The 16,363-nt window shown below is 44.8% G+C and overlaps 1 protein-coding gene across 6 annotated transcripts in view; it reads left to right on the top strand.

Moving 5' to 3' along the window:
* The window catches only part of ASTN2 (astrotactin 2), a 917,697-nt gene that overhangs the window by 284,951 nt on the left and 616,383 nt on the right, over positions 1 to 16,363 (top strand). For 4 of the 6 annotated variants that reach the window (XM_049711016.1, XM_049711015.1, XM_004269290.3 and 1 more), the window contains exon 4: positions 1,129 to 1,281. The exons of the other annotated variants lie outside the window; for them this stretch is intronic. In XM_049711016.1, coding sequence (XP_049566973.1) covers positions 1,129 to 1,281 — 153 coding nt within the window. The remainder of the gene's footprint in view (positions 1 to 1,128; positions 1,282 to 16,363) is intronic. 6 annotated transcript variants of the gene reach the window in all.

Below are 16,363 nucleotides of genomic sequence, written 5' to 3'. Positions count from 1 at the left end.
CTCTCCATTCTCTATAACTTTCTACCAGTCTCAATTTTGAAATTTCTGAAAATGTGGGTACCAGCAGCTCCTTAGAGGATATTGAAACGAAAGGAATGTTGGAGTAGGATTTAGAAGGCTTGACTCTACTGCTTGCTAGCTTGGAGCTAGTTGTATGCCTTGTTTGGGGTGGGGGGGGACTTCAGTTTCCCCTAGTAAAAGGGGGCTCTTGTACCAAGTGATCTATGTATCACTGCACTGCAGTTTTGTCTCCTGAAACATTGTTTGACCCATGTACTGCCGTCTACCTTTATTGTCACTGTTCTGGTTCAGGCAATATTGTCTCTGGCTGGCTTCTGCAAAAGCCTCTGTACAGCCCTTTGTCCTTGCTTCTGTGTGTATTCTCCATACTCTGGTTAGTAATTGTTATCACAGGGGCTTAATTGGAACATGCCAGTTTCCTGTTTAAAACCTTTCAATGATCATCTTTTGCCTTTGGGATAAAATCCAAGCTCCGCAAGGTGGCTTACAAGGTGTTCTGCCCTCTGCAGCCTCATCTGCTCTTCCCAGCCTCCACTGCAGCCACACTGAACTCCTTTCAGTTACTCAAGCACCGTGTTCTTTCTGGCTTCAGATCTTTGCACATGCCTCTCCTTCCACCCAGGGCACTCTCTTATCCCAAATCTTTTCAACAACTCCACTCTGATTCTATCTTCTTTGCTAATTCCTACTCCTGTTTAAGGTCTCAGTGGAGGTATTGCCTCCTCCTCCAGGAAGCCTGCCTTGACTCCCAGGACGGGTGAGCTGACCCTTCTTGGTGCTCCTCTGGTACTCTGTACTCCACTGTCACAGAAGTATTGCACAGTGTTGGAAATGCCTGGATATGTGGGCTACCAGGCATGGATTCCTTGAATCATGGATTGTGTCAAACTTTCACCATCGTATCTCAAGGGCTTGGGGCAGTACCCTTGAGAACACAGTCGGTGTTGAAGAAATAAATGCGTTAAGCCAGTAGATTCATCTCTACTGGCCCCTGTGGCTTCTGCATCACCACTGGGTCCGGGAGGGAACTCCGGGGGGCCAGGCCCAGTCCTCCAGGGGCTGAGGGTGGGCCGAACCCTAACCTCAGCCCCGTTGCCCACCCCGTAGCGGCAGCTGAGGCGACGCAGGAGCCAGTGGAGTCCCTGATGCAGAAGTTCAAGGAGAGTTTCCGTGCGAACACGCCCATCGAGATCGGTCAGCTGCAGCCAGCACTGCGCAGTGCCTCGGCAGGGAGGCGGAAGAGGAGGAGCAGGTCCAGAGGTAGGTCCTCCCAGAGGCTCTGGCCAGGATGTCTGCCCACTGTGCCCAGGTTCTTAAGGTGCCGGGAAGAGCTATGCCCTCTTCCCCCTGCTTCCCTGTGCTCACAGAACCCACGCCACTGTCCCCCTGATAAGTCGTCTCAGCTGAGGCCTTGGAGCGAGAGGACCTGTGTCCCTGGGTGGAAAGCTAACCTCTCTGAGCCCCAGCCGCCTCATCTGAGAACGGGAATGAATTGCCCACCTTCCAGAGAGGTTGAGAAGGTTAGCAACAATCTATGGAAAGTGCCCAGCACAGGACCAGGGTACAGCAGATGCTCTTCAAGTCGTAGCTGGTGTCACTTTGGAGAGTGTGAGAAAGCCAGGATGTTCTTGTGGAAAACATCCTCAGACTGGGATCACAGCACAGCGTTTGGACCCACTCTTTAATAGCCTGAGTAATCTAGTGGTCAAAGCAGGAGTGCTGTGTATTAGACAGAACTGGATTCAAATTTTGGTTTTGCTGTTACCTAACCCTGTCACCTTGGGCAGTCCCTCCACTTCCCCAAGCCACTCCTCTCTGCCCAGCTTCCTGTAACATCTCAGCGCAGTGCCCAGCCAGTGGGCAATCAAAAGTAGATTTTCCCCTCTTCCTCCTTCCTCATCCTTCTCCCTGTCTCTCCTCCCAACGTTACCATCATCATCATCATCATCGTCTCCTTTCTCTGACCTTCTCGTGACCTTGTGTCTGGGACGAACCCCCTCCCCATTTCACCATTGCCTGATTTCCCAATGTCGTCTTTATCCTTCCATGCACTCAGTGGTCTCCAGCCAGTCACTCTTCCTCTTGACTTTTACTCCTCTAGTTCCTGTAACTTGATTTTGATTATGTCATTTCCCTTCTCCTGTAACTTCAGTGGTTGTCCAGGGTCTTCAGAAGTGTTCGTGCTTATGAAAATGGCATTTGAGGCCCCCAAAGAGCTCCAGTCTCTCTGCTGACTCTTCTAAATCCATGTGCCCCCACTTCCACGTTTCTTTCCCGGCCAGTTTCTCTGCGTGAAAACCCCTATCTAGCCCCTATGAATAGTTACTGGCACTTATTGACAGGTACTCCAGGCAGCAGGCTAAATGCTGTGCATATCTTATCTCATTTGATCCTCAGCAACCCTATGAAACAGGTACAGTGATGACGCCCATTTTACAGATGGTATCACTAAGGCACAGAAAGCTGCAGCCACCTGCCCGAAGGAACATCCTAGCAATTATCAGAGCCAGAAAGAACTAAGCAGTCTGAGTCCCAGACTTTTTTAAAAAATCAACCATTGGTGAAGTCCTACCTTTCTTTCCAAGCTTAACGTGCATGACATATATTGGCAAACACATCACTGACTGTCACCATCACAGTTCACCCTGAATTCTCCCATGTGTGAATTCTCCCACATCTTTATCTATGTGTTAAGCACTGATTTCACTTTTGTGTAATATCATTTGCTTTTGTCTGTCTCTCTCTTTAGCTAGACAGTGTTCTTTGAAGGCGGGAAATATCTTATTTGAATTTCTGGGTCTAAATCAATGTCTGCACACGTAGTAGACACTTGTTATTTGCTGAGACGTCTAGGTCTTAATCCTGTGAATTCCTGTATCCGGTGAAAAACCGAGATCTACACATTTAGGTGAGATCGTAAATCGAGGCAGAGTTTGATGACGGAGTTCCTTTTTGGAACTCGTGGTAAACCCCAGGGTGAACCATTGTATAATGATAAAGAATAGTTGTTTCGAGGTCGGCAATGTCTGAGTGCTAATCCAGCCCTATCAGTTTCAACTTGCTTAGCTTTGGAAGAGTCACTGGGTGTCTCTGAGCCTGAGTTTCCTCTTCTGTAGAATAGGGTTGCCAATCCCTACATCAGAGGACTGCTGTCAGGATCTGATGAAATGATGGATATAGACTACCTTGGAGTGCTGAGCTAATGTGTATTAGGAACTGAAAAAATGCTATCTCATGTTTGTCATGGCTTGGACATTCAGGATCACTTGTGATTTCACTCAGCTTTAACTAGCCATCTTTATTGCTCCAGTATTCACCAAGAATCTCCTTCCCATATCCTCTCTACAAATACGGCCCCCATAAATACACTCGACTCCAAGTCCATAGCCTCCCTCCTCTTCACTATCAATCTGAATTTCTTTCCTTAGTGTCATATCCTAAACATTTTTATGTCAATGAATTCTTCCAAAAACAATCTCTTTTATGTACCGTAACTGTCTTAATGAGGCCACCACTGTAAGGCATTTGGGCTGTTTCTAATTATTTGCCCATTATAAACAATGTCATGTAGAACCTTTTTTTTGCATAAAACTTGACCTTCACTTTGGAGTCTGTTTTCCCCTCTTGAATTGCAGAATTAGATTATTCATGAAATCTATTGTTTGACAGACTCTAATTGAATATCAAGTTATTTTAATTTATACGTTAGGTGGGAACTAAGAGAACTGATACAGGAAGAAATTCATTTTGTCCTCCCTTTCTTTGTCACCGTTATGACCACTGCCACCTTTTATCTCCTGCTTCTGACTATACCCTCCTTGAGATTCTCCCCAAGGCAAGCCAGAGTAACCTTTTTAGAAATATAAACAAGATAAGGTCGCTGTTCAGCTTAAAATTTTTCAGTGCTTTCCTGTTATCTTCAGATCACAGTCCAAAGTCTTTGCCATGGCCTGTAGCTTCTGTTCCATCTGAATCTGTTCCTGCCTTATTCGCTCACTTGGCATTTCCTGTGCTCCAGGCACAATGCCTTTCTTCATGTCCCAGGAACACAGCGAATGGAGCCCCAGTGTAGGGTCTGAGAACTTGCTGCACTTCTCCTTGCCATGTCTCTTTTTGTCCCCCAGATTCTCTCCTGGCTGGCCCCTTCTCACCTTTCAGCTCTTAACTCAAATGTCAGCTCCTCAGAACCATTGTCCATGACTACCCAAACATGGGTACCCAAACTTTTACGCCTTTCCATCCCCAACCTGCTACTATCTGTTACATAACCATTTTTCGCTCCTTCCCTAATATTAGGGTCTAAAATCACTTTTATTTGTTTGCTTGTTTACTGTTTTCCTCTCTAAAATGTAAGCTTCATATTCATAAACCTAATACGTAGAAAGCGCTTAATAAATATTTGTTGAATAAATGAGTGCATTAACCTCAAAGATTGTGGAAAAGTGGCTTAGTTTTATAACTTTCAAATTGTTGGTAGAAGAGGGATCCAGGATAAAATAAAACCTCCCAGTACAGATCTCCAGGGAATCTTGTTTCCCCTAGAGATAGACTCATTGATGGATAGCACATGAAACGTGCTCAAGTGGGTGCTGTCAAAGCAGTTTTCAAAATGGCTTAATAACGTTGTGCTCACGGTTTTGCTGCCACTATTGGGTAAGGTTTTTGCAAGAGAGAGAAAGGCTAGTACGTGCCAGTCCCAGACTTCCCAACTCACACCCTTTCCACCACATGTCCTCAAGATTTTCTTGGACAGAAGAAATCCATGGTCAGTAACTGTTTTGGAAATTCCGCACACTCCCTCTTTCTCTTGGAAATTCCCAAATGCATCTTCATCTGTGAAAGACCCTGGGAAATCCTGCCGTGCAGAGAGCTGGGCAGATTTGTTTAGTTCATCATCTGTAAAACCATCTTGACCGCAGACTCTGTTCTTCCCCTCGGAACATGTATGAACATCTTGCAGCACAGAGAAGTTTTGGAAGTGCTTTTGGAAGTGCTCCATTGGCTTCCACTGACCATCAAACATCCCAGATATCACAGTCAAAATCCCCAGTCTTTCACTGTCTCTTCCCCCTGCCGCTGAAGTGGCCGTGGGCCTTCTGACCCAGAGTGGGAACACCTGGCCTCTCTCTGCTTCATTAGGCTCTGCGCCCGGCCCATGGTGCTCAGCGGGTCCCAGCAGATGGAATGGTAGCAGAGAACCGGTGTCATGAAACTGAGCACATGCTTGAAATCAGCTCCAATGCGGTTTTGTAGTTAGGGCTTCCTCCTGAGAGACCTGGCAGGTGCTGACGTGAATTGTCCTCAGGCAGACAGAGGAAAGTGGTGGAGGTCCCAGTGCTGTCCTCTTGGCTGTGACAGCGTTTTATGAGGCAGCTGTTGGGTAGTCAGGTCCACAGGTAGTGAAGAGGGGGTGTTGGCTCTCAAATAAAGCAGAGGAAGATTTCTCTGGATGTGAGGGAAGGCTGCTGAGTTTCATGCAGTCTAGGTAGTGGTCTTTAAAAAGTGGGACTTTATATTTGAAATTGAATTCCACCACTGGCTAACTGATGGATCTTAAATAAGCAATGAATTTGTTTTCAGCCTCAGTTTTCTTATCTGTAAAATAGTGCTAATAATGCTGAAATCACATGTAGGATGTGAGATAATACCTGCAAAATGCTTAGTCCAGTGTCTGGCTCATGGTTGACCCTCAATAAAGAGTAGCTAAGTTTATCATTGTCATCAGGGTCCCACTCATCTGGCCTCCAGGGGCTCACAAATGTATCCCTCCTCCCCGGGCCGTTGTCTCTGACTTGGTTAAGGTTTCATCATCCCTCATCCAGATTCCCGTAACAGCCTCTTCATCCCCAAATCCACTCCACCCTGGTGGGTGAAGTGATCTTTTGAAAACACACTAAATCAGACCATGTCACTCTCCCGCCTAGAACATTTTCCTGATATTCTGTCACTTGCACTGGGGGCTTTTGAAGCTTTTGCAGTGAAGTCTTCCTGGAGGCAGACGAAAATCAACACACCCCCAAACAGTCTGCAGCTGTACTCACAAAACGTCAACATAAGCCCCTAATTCCCGATTCTGTCTAAAAAAAAATCCATGCCATTCTATTTTGTAATATGTGCATATTTATTTTAGTTTAGATTATATTATTTGTCAGTTAAATTATTTAACATTTTCTCAAGTCTTTAGGTAATGTCGATGTCCCGAGAAGAAGAATCCTATTTTCGCTGATTATACTAGGATAGTACGGTACCATCTTCAGTAGGTTTCCATAGGATCCAGTGAGATAATGCCTGTAAAGCCCTGAGCACAGAGACAGGCAAAAGGTGCGCACTGAACATGTGTTCTATTATTTTCTTATTTACTACTCTTATGGCTACTGTTTTATTATTACTTTTGCGTTTGTCAGTATCACTGTCATGACAGTGAGAATGTCAACATCATTGTATTTTTCAATGTCCCATTAAGGATACACCTACCCAGTTTTAGAAGGAAGAGTCTGTAGGATTTAGGGCACACTGTTTAATAGGATCAGAAAGTTGCCAGAGCTGGCTACACAAGGCTCCTTCCTAGCCTGGACTCCAGCCTACCTCTGAACCCCCCCAAGCCACTGGATTCTGCAGCCTCCAGCACACTGTCCATTTTCCTCTTCTCCCCAAATGACTTGGTTTCCAAATCCGTGTAACGATCATCCTTTACCTGAAAGCCCCTTCCTCTCTTCTCTAGGCAGAAAATTGCTACTCATGTTTCAAATTCTGGTCTCAAGATTTTCTCTATGAAGACCCCACCCCCCAGCCCACCCTCAGCCCTAATCCAGGCTGAGTGAGCTGCTGCTTTGGGCACTTGTAGCCCCCGTGCTGCTCTCTATCACAGCCCTCATTACAGGACACATCTGCTTCCCTCATCATCTCTGACAGTCCCGTGATGGAAAGGACAGTGATTTTTGTCTCTCTGCAGACCAAATGCCTAACATAGAACTGGCATAGAATAGCAATTGGCTGAATGGGAGAATATACGAATAGGTGGATGGATGCATGAATGCATGGATGAATAAAAGAAGATAGTTGGGAGCTTCATGGAATACAGAGGGTTAAGAAGACGTGGTTCCACTAGCACTTACTGAGGACTTAGTGTGTTCTAAATACTATACTCATCATATATTATCTCATTTAAAAGCTCCCCACACCCCATAAGGTAAGGACTATAATTATCCCCATTCTACAAAACAGGAAATTTCAAGCTTAGGTAAGTTACGTGACTTGCCCAAGTATACCCAGCTAATAGACTGTGGAATTGTGAATTCAAAGCCTAGACAGAGCCCATATTTCAGTTCCCAGATGACTATAGTTTTTGTCTTAGCTAGCCTGGCTAAGATCTTTGAGCTGTGAAATTGTATCAGCCTAGTCTAGATACTGGAAGGAAGAGGTGGTAGTTCTCTTAAATTGGTAGGTGTTTCTGTATCATCAGAGCGTCTGTGAGGGTGATCAGGAGCTACAAGGTTCCGGAAAGTGAGGTCTCTCTCTTTCTTAGAGTCAGGACTGCCCCCCTACAATCTCCCTCTGGCCCCAGAGAGCCAGTTCTGTGACCTGAGGGGCAGCAAACCCAGTGGTTATGCCATTGTCCAGTGTTCTCTGCATTTGAAAGGCACTCACCCACCTTTTTTCGCTAAGTCGTACAAATGTAGGATGTGCCGCCCAGATCCCTGCCAGCCAGCACTTCATCATTTAGTGAATGAAGCAGGTGATTAGACATTTGCACCACAAGGAATGCATAGGAAGGTGGTGTGAGCTGGCCTGGGGTGTTTACAAAACTGGGAGAATAATTAAAGAAGGGTTCACTGTGGAAGTAGCCCTTGAAGAATGCATTGGTATCAACTGAGGAGAGAGATTGGGAAGGTATTGCTAGTAGAAGAAAGAAACATGCAAAGGTACATGTGAGTGACACTCTGCAGGGCATTATGGGAATATCTGGGGAAAACTGTGAACAGAGCCAGGCTCCGGATATCACTCCCACAATCCCCAGCTGCGTCCCCACGCTGGGAAGAGAGGCACATTCTGGCTTCTTTATCCTCCCTGATAGATAAGCCCTGATGTGCTGTTTTATTGGGGGACACTGTCCTTTAGAATGCGGGTTTATGTGGTGTGTGTGTGAACTCTTTACTAGTAAGTAGCAATGGATTGTTCACTTAGTTGGAGAAAAATATTCATAAATATTAAGGGCTTTAAATTATTTGCCTTATTGGATTGTTGCTGTGCTTAAACATTAAAACGACAGCCAATCAGATATGTCTTTATTTCTTTGGTTTCCGTCTTTGTTACCCAGCCCCTGTGCCCCCTTAATAGCATCCCCTTCCTACCAAGGAGTTTTGGGTGGAGCTCACTCCTCCTTTTGCCAAAGGTAGTTTTTGTTTGTTTGTTTGTTTGTTTGTTTTTTTGTGGTACGCGGGCCTCTCACTGTTGTGGCCTCTCCCGTTGCGGAGCACAGGCTCCAGACGCACAGGCTCAGCGGCCGTAGCTCACGGGTGCAGCCGCTTCACGGTATGTGGGATCCTCCCGGACCGGGGCACGAACCCGTGTCCCCTGCATGGGCAGGCGGACTCCCAACCACTGCGCCACCAGGGAAGCCCCCAAAGGTAGTTTTGAAACTGCATAATCAAAATGGCATTCAACTTGAAACCATGAGATAGTTACAGGGATAGAAAGAAGACTGGATAGACCCCAGCTACCTAGAGTCTAGCGCTAAATCTGTGATGAAATAACCCCTTGTCTCTCTACCTCTGTGACATTTCTCCTACTTGATTTTCCTCCCCGTCTCCATTGCCGCATGTCCCAAAGCCTGCTCTTCCTTCCAAATAAAACCTTAAAGCTACTTTCTTCGGGAAGTCTTTCCAAATTTTTCCCACATGAGAGTCATGCATACTTCCTCCAAACTTCAATAACCTCTTCTCTATCTTTCTTATGATATTTGTCACTTATTACCTTTTATGAGAGTAATTTAAGGCCACTTCTCTTCTCCCTTAATTAATCTCCTGAAGCACAGTGACTATGTACAGGTCATGCCTGTGTTTCCAGTGACTAGACTAGTCCTGACACGTAGCAGACACTCAGTTAATGCTTGATGAATTAATAGACTAGGCTAATCACAAGGGCTGTGTGATCTTGGACACGACTTTCCACTCTCCAGGCATCATCGTCCCCATCTAAGAAGCTGTGTGGCTCTGTGGAAACGAGCTCAGGTTCTGGAATCAGATAGATGAGAATCGACAGCACAGTTCTGCCTCTGACTCCCTCAGCTTTTGGAAATAACTTGTGCTAAATCGTCATTACCTAATTTGTAAATCGTACACTCGGCCACCTCATAGGGAGGCTGGTAGGATTAGACTTAATGTATGTAAAGTGCTCAGCAGGCCACACTAAACCTAGTAAGTACGTAATAAATCTTTGTTGTTGTTAATTTGGAAAGCAAAGGTGATGGGCTAGATAATTTCCACAGGTCTCCTCCACCTCAAATGACCTTTGACTGTAAATCTGATTGGCAAGCATTGTTGTCGAGTGAAAAGTCCAGTATTTGGAGTCAGAAAACCCTGATTTGAACCCCAGCTCTTAAGTGCAGTGGGTCCTCAGAGAAATTAATCAATTTTCTCTGGATTCCGTCCACAGCACCTGGAGATGTGGTAATATCTGCTATTCTTGTTTCTCAAGGCTGTTGTGAGAATGTGCTAGAATACTTATTGAAATCCTTTTTTAAAGCACACTATAGATTACCAGCATCCTGGAATCGTAGCCTTGGCACCTTCAAAGACAGGGGATAACACGCAGATTTGAACAGGAAGCCTTTCCTCTGGGGCTCTGGCTTCCCTTTTCTGGACCACATGCCCCTTCCAGGAGGCGCTGCCAGGGCCAGTACTACCACAGCCCAGTGATCCCAGGTCAGGTTGGACTGAGGCCCGGGAGAGCTGATTTATAGTCAGAGCACATAGCTGCCTCCATAAATCTTCCCTGATGTGTCTTTCAGAGAAGTTTGCATTCCTAAAAGTGCATGTCTCCTCCAGGCGGTTTTCCTTGTCTGTCTGAAATATGTCACGGGGCCCTCAGTCAATTCTGTCTGGTCTGGCTGGGTGGAGAGGCAACTGCAGGCAGCCTTAAGAGAAGGCTCTGGACCAGGGCTTGGCGGGGCCTGGGGATATAACTCTAGGATATTTCTTTCATCAGAATGGTACAATACCACGTCAGAGTTGTAGCATAATAAACACCCTGAAACTTGGTGACTTAAAACAGAAACCACTTATTTGTCTCTTAATTCAAGGCAAGCATTTGGCCCTGGACTCAGCTGGGCAGTTCTTCTGGTCTGGATCGGGCAGGCTCAGCTGACCTCAGTCAGGTACCTGTGGTCAGCCAGCTCTCCAAGTCTGGCTCACATGGGTTCCAAAAGCAGAAAGGACAAGAGCTGCAAGGCCTTTTGAGGCTTACGCTCAGAAGACACACTTCATCCTTCCCACTTCATTCACTTGCTCAAAACCAAGTTGTGAGGCCATCTTAGACACAGAAGGTAGAGAAACAGAGTTCATCCCTTGAAGAAGGGTCAAAATATTAGGGTGACTTTTGTAACCTACAAGTACTCATATTTTATGAAGCCTCTGTTTTATGCTAACGTCTGAGCTGATCCTCACAACCTCAGCATAATTACTTCTAATTTGCTGATGGAAAAGTTGAGACTCAGACATATGAAGGAAACTTGATGATGGGGCACAGCTGGTCATGGCAGAACCAGATCCCTGATTCTAATCCTTGTAATAGCTGATCTAAAGACCATATATATATATATATATATATATATATATATATATTTTTTTTTTTTTTTTTAACCTCTGCTACTTTGTCCCTCTTTAACAGTGCTAAAGACTTCATGATATCAAGCCATTGTTAGATACAGCCTGGCTTGTGGTGTATCGAAGGGCAGTAGATTTGCATCCTGGCTCCATCCTTTCAAGGGCCTATGGTCTATTGCAAGGTCAGTAAAATGCTTTAGTAAAGCGCCAGATAGAAAATATTTTAGGCCTTTCTGACCAAGAGACAAACTTCAAGATAGTATGTAGGCACCTGTACGATGAGAAAATTTTTTCCACAGATTTTTATTGATGAAATTTAAAATATAATAATAATCAAGTACCATTTTTTGTAACAAAGTTCTGCTAACGAGAAGAATGGAATTTATTTGATACTAAAATGTGAATTTCATATCATTTTCACATCTTAATATATTCTTCTTTTGATTTGTTGTTACCACTTAAAGATGTAAAAAAAAACAGGCAGTGGGCCACATTTGGCCCACAATCCCTGGCATAAGGGAGCATCTCACATTTGGACTCAGAGAATCCTAGATCCAGCCCCCCCATGACTATCTAATTGCTCTGTGGTTTGTGATTTGAGGCGAATCCTTAATGTCCCAGAGCCGCTGTTGCCCCAGGCTCCTAGGCACACAACAGAGGGGAAACAATTCCTTATGTTCTCTTAGTCCCCCAAAGATGGAAGTGAATCTCAAGTTCATCTGATCCAGCTTGCTTGTAGATGTGGAAAATGGTGGAGCGGGAGACCTGTCTCTCTGCCGTAGAGAGAAACTAGCAGACCCAGAGATGGAATGCCACAAAATTGCCCTTGTTTCATGCCATTTGAACATGTAAAATTATGTAGGCCATATTACATACATAAGGATTGACTACTGGGGAATTTGGATAAAACACGTAGTTAGAAGCTGACAGATTGTTCTCTGTTCTAATTCAACTGCAATCAAATGAGTAAATCATTTAGAAGGTTACAAAGAGAAGGCTTTGTGTTTTCCTATGTTTGAGAAAGACATGGTGAACCAGAGTGAGGATATGGGGTAGAGTTCACAAGCCATTAGCAGGAGTTTTTGGGTTTTTTTGTTTTTGTTTTTTAACTTATTTTATTTTTGGCTGTGTTGGGTCTTCATGGCTGCGTGCGGGCTTTCTCTAGTTGCGGCGAGCGGGGGCTACTCTTTGTTGCAGTGCGTAGTCTTCTCGTTGTGGTGGCTTCTCTTGTTGCGGAGCATGGGCTCTAGGCGCGCGGGCTTCAGTAGTTGTGGCTTGGAGGTTCTAGAGCACAGGCTCAGTAGTTGTGGCGCACGGGCTTAGTTGCTCCGTGGCATGTGGGATCTTCCCGGCCCAGGGCTTGAACCGGTGTCCCCTGCATTGGCAGGCGGATTCTTAACCACTGCACCACCAGGGAAGCCCAGCAGGACTTTTTAGGCTGTGCTCCAAATAGGTGCTCAGGGGACGAGCAGGCATAGAGGGATATCGCTGTGCAGGCAGGGCTCTTTCATCAAGCTCCTTGTCTAGATTTATGTATCGGGCTTCAACATTTTTGGAGAAAAGCCCCAATTCTAGCATATACGCTTTTAAGAACAAATGTTTTTATGACAGAAGCTCCCATTCCTATATGGAAAGAAAGCCAGCAAGGGCCTTCTTCCTGTTACACACACACACACACACACACACACACACACACGCACGCATGCACGCACACGCACACACACATAGACACACACACAGGTTGGGTAAAATATAACATTTTCTTTTAAACACAAATTTATGTCAGAAATGAAGAAAGGCAACTCCTCAGTTGTAAGGAATAAGGAGGAAATGCAAAAACCTAAGCTTTGAGTTTAGAAGCTGATGTCTTGGTGACTCCAGGTGGGCAGTGGGATGGGATGGGATAAAAATAAAAAGAAAGCAGGAGCAAGGAAGAAATGAAAGATAACTTGGTAGAAAAAAGCCCTAAAGCATGAGTAATCATAATAACTATAATTTGCATATTAAAATTCAGAGCTAGATTATACTACACAAAATCTATTTATGTGCTGTTTACCAAAGAACTTCTTAAAACATAAAGACACAAAAAGTTTGACAGTGAAGGAAAAGAAAAATATATACTAGGCAAATACTAATCAAATGAAAGCTTTGGGAGAAGTATAAGTATATGACAAAATAAAATTTACAACAAGAAGAAAGAAAAAATTGAAGTAGAACAAGAAGTAGATGGATACCTAATCAAAGAGGGAGATTTTTTTATAGAAATCTTCCTATTAGATCAAGTAAGCAAAATGCTACTAATAATACGGACAAATTGAACTGTACTATTAAAAATACAATAAAATGGGCGTATTTAAAATCCTGTCCCTAAGAATTAGAGTTTAAAGATTTTTCTCAAGAAGTGAGAAATTCTCTTAATGGTCTTGACGTCTTATGACCCGAATGTTCTGGCTTTGGCCCAATTTCCTGAAATTTCATTTTATTTTCAATGATAACTCTTTGCAACATTTATGACTACATGTGGATTCATTTTTATGCCTCTGAAAGACATATCTCTCAATCAGGGGTGCAAGCAGGGAGTAGCAATCTATGTGTACTGATTTTCTTTTGCTTTTGCTTTTGGCGGGGGAATAGCGTATAGGGGAGGTTGTGGTTGAAGGAGAACGCTTCCAGAAAGATAGTCGCCGTCAAAACAAAGCAGTAGTATTTTGTTTCAATCCATATTCCTCATATTTTTCCTCAGGCCAGAGAAATAGTCCATTTTGTCAGGATAGCTTCTGGAACCAGAAGGGCTTTCTCTAGATTACCTGTATATGATCTGGTTGTGAAGGTTTGCAGGAAATAACTGTAGTGTCTGACTGCCGGGGACCAGCCCCAGCTGAACAGGTTTCACCGAAAGGGGAGACGGAGTCGGCGTGGACAGAACACAAGACACCTCAGAGGATGCAAGGATCTGCCAAATTTATTTTCATAATTCCGAAGCTTTTATACTGTGAGGCAATCTCACTTTCAATCTTAACAATCTAGTTCCCTCGCCAAAAACCCCTTACAAGCCATAAAACAAAGATCAAAAACAAAGGTACAAAGCCATAAAACAAAGGTCGTTTTCGTCAGCAGATTACATCAACAGGTTAAACAGGTTTTTATGGTCAAGTAGTCTTCTGATCTCTATAGTCTCTTTCATCCCCTGTGGTTAGGTACATCTTGGTCACATCTAGGTCAGGAACTTTATCTGCGGTTCCATTATTCTTCCCAGAAGTAAATGTTCTTATACCTGTATGTTCTGTTTAGTTAGCTGGTTACACAAAACACAAACTCAAACACATTACTCTTTTACAATCTATAAATGCCTTCAGGCCGTAACATTTTACCTTTAACATCAAAACAAGGTGCTATAAACGTACTAACCCTAGGGGGTCTTTGTGGAGGGCATTGTACCTTAAATCTATCACCAAGGTCCTTTGCAAAATATTTACAAAATATAATTTGTCCCTTATATCTATTCTTATAAAAAGAGCAGTAAAGCTTATATATATTTGCCTTAAAGCTTACCCTATCTAATTTCGCATATACCCATTGTAATAAAAACCTTCCCCGCCACCAAACCCAAGAATTTCCTAGTATATCTTTAACTCCCCAGGGAGGCCATAACTCATCCAATTTACTTTGTAAAGTAGGTTCTTGCCACAAAAACATTCCTGTCGTACTTCCCCGAGCCCAATGCCCTGGCCTGGGAGTGGGGATCTCAGGTGTAGTCATCAAGGGAGCCGGAGTGATTACAATCCTTCTTGGCTTTTCCCTAGTTGGGATCTTTCCTCAAACCCTCCATCGGAACTGGGAATGTTTCCCAACCCCAATAGCAATCCCACAAAATCACTTTAGGCAAAGGCAGGGGAAGACAAGGGGAACCACACAGAGCAAAGCCTTGCTACCACACAGAGGAAAGCTGTGGTCCACGGAGGAAATGGGAAACAAAGCCCTGCTGCGGCGGGAGAGCAGTTGCCATTGGCCAGGTCTCTTGTCTGCTACCTGGGTTCCCATCTGAGCTGGGCGTGGGAAGCGAAGCAGCCATGGGGACAGGGTTCAGGCTCCTGCAAAGTTGGGGGGTGAGGGTCTATGCCCCACCTCTGTTGGCCCCCAAGTTCTCTCCTGATGGCCCCTCTGCGACTGTGCCTGTCTTAGGTTGTTCCTTCCCTGAGGAATCTTACCCGTCTCTGGCTAACCAGCCATCCTCCGGGGCCAAGCAGGGAGATGTGAGGTGTGCGAGGTGCAGTGCCCCCAGAGAAGGTCAGTTCTCTGTCACCTTGGTAGCCTATGCCCCCGTGGCCTCCACGCCCAGCACCTGCCCTGGGATTCCCTCGCCAACTGGCGGGGCCCCGGCTCTGGTCACATGACTTCGGGAACCCAGGTTTCTCCTCCAGGGAGGGCCCAGCTTACAACACTGGGCAAGAGAGACCGATTGCAAGGCACCAGCCACCAGGAGGCCTCAACAGGGTAGGGGGAGTGTAAAAAACCCTATGTTCAGGAAGCTTTGCTTTTCCATATATGTGTCTGACAGCATCAGCTTTGCAGAGGAGAACTTTGCCTCTCCATATTTGTACCCGATAGCATCAACTTTGCTTGACACTACGGGTCTCGTCTGTGCTGTAACTCAAAGGCACTTCCTATGTGGCTCCCGACATCTGACCTCCTATATCTGTGTCAGTCTGGTTACCTTGCCCAAGGAGTTGCCTGAGAAGGGTCAGTGTGATCCCCTTCATGGAATCATGTGACATTAGCAGTAACCTTTATAGATTCCAAGATGGGAAAGGGTCTTGAAGTCGTTTCCCTTTTAAGCAGGACTGCATGGCAGTAACTCTGCAAGATCTTGAGAACTTAAGACTAGATAATTACACTGGTAATTAATATTATAAATAATATCTTATTTATTTTATACGTAATAGTCTGTACCTCTTATTTCCCTACCCCTGTCTTGCCCCTCCTCCCATCCCTGTCCCCACTGGTAACGACTAGTTTGTTCTCTATATCTGTCAGTCTGTTTCTTTTTCGTTATAGTCACTGGTGTGTTGTCTTTTTTTTTAGGTTTCACGTATAAGTGATATCATGCAGTACTTGTCTTTCTCTGCCTGACTTATCTCTGGCCTCATTCTGATGTAGATCGTCTTCTTTGGTCCCAAAACAGCCAGAGAAGTCAGATCATCACTATGACATCATCATTCCTGCCATAGGATGAGACTCTTCCTAACCGCTCCCTAGAAATTCCCATTTCTTGGATTCTAGCCCCTCCTGCTATTATCCTGCCCAGGGCCTCCAACCTTACTGTCATCATTCTTTCAACTGAGTGCCTACCAAGTATGAGACACCATGCAGAGTCCTGAGACTTCAGCAGAAAACTGGGTATACGAGGTCCCTACCCCTGTGGGGGTCAAGGTATGTAGGAGGAAACAGACAGGTTATCGATCAAGCAAGGAAGCATACAAGTACAATGATTGCAGACCGTTGTAAGTGCACTGGAGGAA

This window comes from Orcinus orca, chromosome 6 (assembly GCF_937001465.1).
Source record: "Orcinus orca chromosome 6, mOrcOrc1.1, whole genome shotgun sequence".
Classification (NCBI taxonomy): domain Eukaryota; kingdom Metazoa; phylum Chordata; class Mammalia; order Artiodactyla; family Delphinidae; genus Orcinus; species Orcinus orca.
Note: the sequence above shows the minus strand (reverse complement) of the source record. Positions and strands in the feature narration are given on the sequence as shown.